General features: G+C 52.7%; 1 protein-coding gene across 1 annotated transcript in view; it reads left to right on the plus strand.

The window, feature by feature from the left end:
• The window catches only part of POLR3C (RNA polymerase III subunit C), an 18,767-nt gene that overhangs the window by 7,367 nt on the left and 8,557 nt on the right, over positions 1–2,843 (plus strand). The window contains exons 3-6 of the mRNA XM_018570080.1: positions 248–442; positions 523–599; positions 1,842–1,946; positions 2,668–2,760. Of these exons, the coding sequence (XP_018425582.1) occupies positions 248–442; positions 523–599; positions 1,842–1,946; positions 2,668–2,760 (470 nt within the window). The remainder of the gene's footprint in view (positions 1–247; positions 443–522; positions 600–1,841; positions 1,947–2,667; positions 2,761–2,843) is intronic.

The following is a 2,843-nucleotide window of genomic DNA, read 5'->3' on the forward strand; positions in this document are numbered from 1 at the left end:
TCTCAGTGATGTCACCGGTCTCTAGTGATTGGATAGGCTGCATTCTCAGTGATGTCACCGGTCTCTAGTGAATGGATAGGCAGCATTCCCAGTGATGTCACCGGTCTCTAGTGAATAGATAGGCTGCACTCTCAGTGATGTCACCGGTCTCTAGTGATTGGATAGGCTGCACTCTCAGTGATGTCACCGGTCTCTAGTGATTGGATAGGCTGCATTCTCATATTAAACATTTCCTCTTGTCCCTCAGACGGGAAGAGTATGGAATACAGCGAGGTCTCGACCACCTTCAGCCAGCTGGCGGACACACACTTCGTACAGCGCTGTCCAGTTGTTCAGGACGAAGAAGGCGCCTCCGGCACAGAAGGGCGCCGCCCACCAGTCGTTCCAAACTTTGTGACCAATGAGAAGGAATTGTTCTGCGTCCCCCGAGTCCTCCTGATCGGTAAGGGCAGGACGAGCTGCGTCCGGTCCTGGCTTTCCTCCTCTTACCGAAATCTAACGGTCTCTGTCTGATTCACACAGGTCGGGGGAAGAGGCGGAGATCCTCCGATGAGGACGAAGGTGCCAGTCAGAGCAAGAGGCAAAAGAAAGAGCCGGATGTAAGTGACTTAAAGGGACAGCTGCTCCAGATTTTGTCTGCTCCAGTTTTAATAAATTCCCCTCACTGTGTTCGGACTGCTCCAGGGACCCTTGGAACGCCCCATATAATAGATCCCGCCCCTTCTGAACGGGTGACCCCACAAGACTATCCCATTGGGGTCCTGCTGCTAACACGGCTTCTGCCGTTTCTCTTGATATTGACAGTAGGACTGCAGCCAGGAGCAGCTGTCAGTCAAGGGCTAGGCAGGGAAACAGGAAGGGGCGGGCAATGGGGGCATGTCAGCCTATGATGTCACAGCCTGACAACAGAATGCTCAACATGCCTTCCGGTAGATTCCAAGGTGACAGCAGAACACTTGGCATGCCGTCCGGTAGATCCCAAGGTGACAGCAGAACACTTGGCATGCCGTCCGGTAGATCCCAAGGTGACAGCAGAACACTTGGCATGCCGTCCGGTAGATCTCAAGGTGACAGCAGAGCACTTGGCATGCCGTCCGGTAGATCCCAAGGTGACAGCAGAACACTTTGCATGCCGTCCGGTAGATCCCAAGGTGACAGCAGAGCACTTGGCATGCCGTCCGGTAGATCCCAAGGTGACAGCAGAACACTTGGCATGCCGTCCGGTAGATCTCAAGGTGACAGCAGAGCACTTGGCATGCCGTGCGATAGATCCCAAGGAGGTGAGAGAACACTTGGCATGCCGTCCGGTAGATCCCAAGGAGGTGACAACAGAACACTTGGCATGCCATCCGGTAGATCCCATGGTGACAACAGAACACTTGGCATGCCGTCCGGTAGATCCCAAGGAGGTGAGAGAACACTTGGCATGCCGTCCGGTAGATCCCATGGTGACAACAGAATACTTGGCATGCCGTCCGGTAGATCCTAAGGTGGCAACAGAACACTTGGCATGCCGTCCGGTAGATCCCAAGGAGGTGACAACCGAACCCTTAGCATGCCTTTCGATAGATCCGAAGTATAGGAGTGAGGACACAAACTGACTACACTGCCATTAACCTGGATCTGTGGACGGCGTGGTCAGAAGGGAAGAGGAAGTCCTAAGACATGAAGGGCGCTGGCAGGAGCAGCAGGTATCTAGTCTGCAGTATTGTCTCATACATGAAGAAGACTTCAGAATGTCAATTGTATCATGTCAGTTAACGTACATTGAAAGCGTGACGAGGAAGGTGATGCCGACATACGCAGTGGCGTGACTCTGCCCTGTCTTTCTCTCTCTGCAGGACAACCAGGATGACGGGATTTACTGGCAAATTAACACCGAGCGCTTCCACCAACACTTCCGAGACCAGGCCATCATCAGCGCCGTCTCCAACAAGATGGATCAGGTACGACAGCTCTCTCGCGATCCGATTGTAAGAAATGCCCCTGAGGGTCACCTGACCGTACAATCAACGTTAGATTTACCCAAAACGATGTCCTAAGAGGACCTGTCTAATGTACCCAGTGTCCAATCACGCGTGCCCACGGCACTAACTTGTTGTTGGTAGATCTAAAGGAGATTGTACATTCAGACTGTGACAAGTATGTTGGGATTAAAGAAGAACTCTGGGCATATTAAAACAATTAACCCTTGCAGTGGGGCTGCCCCTGAACTGCAAGGGTTAAGTGTTCGTTTTGGTCTAGGGTCTAGAATTAAAAAAAAGTTATCCTGCGATGGTGACTGCTCACGCTCTGGCCGTGGAATGTCCCTCGGCATCTTCACGTCCCATGCAAGTCAATGGACGTGATGATGTCACGGGCCCTTGGACTGCCAGAGCCCGGCAGAGAAGAGGCTTTGGGGACCGGTCTGGCAGCCAGGCAGGGCCGAAGATCGGGCGAGTAAATCGTTTTTTTTATTTTAGACTCTAGACCAAAATGATCGCTTAACCCACTGCAGTGCCGGGGTAGCCCCACTTCAAGGGTTCATTTGTAATAAGCAAATGGAAACTACCATTCAGGCCCTTCGTAGATCTAAAGGGGATTGTACAATCGGACTGTAGCGTGTGTGGGCAGCTTCAGCATCCTGTGCGGGAGATGTGGACGATAAAATCCCCTCTTCTATTTCAGACCAGCAGCGAGATTGTGCGGACAATGCTGCGAATGAGCGAAGTTACCACCTCGTCCAATGCGGCTTACACACAGCCCCTCTCCTCCAATGAGGTAAAGCTTCAACCGGGTGCTATCTCTCTCTCTCCCTCCCCCTCCCCCCCTCTCTCTCTCTCTCTCTCCCTCCCCCCCTCTCT

This window comes from Nanorana parkeri, unplaced genomic scaffold (genome assembly GCF_000935625.1).
Source record: "Nanorana parkeri isolate BGI_ZX_2015 unplaced genomic scaffold, ASM93562v1 scaffold1452, whole genome shotgun sequence".
Classification (NCBI taxonomy): domain Eukaryota; kingdom Metazoa; phylum Chordata; class Amphibia; order Anura; family Dicroglossidae; genus Nanorana; species Nanorana parkeri.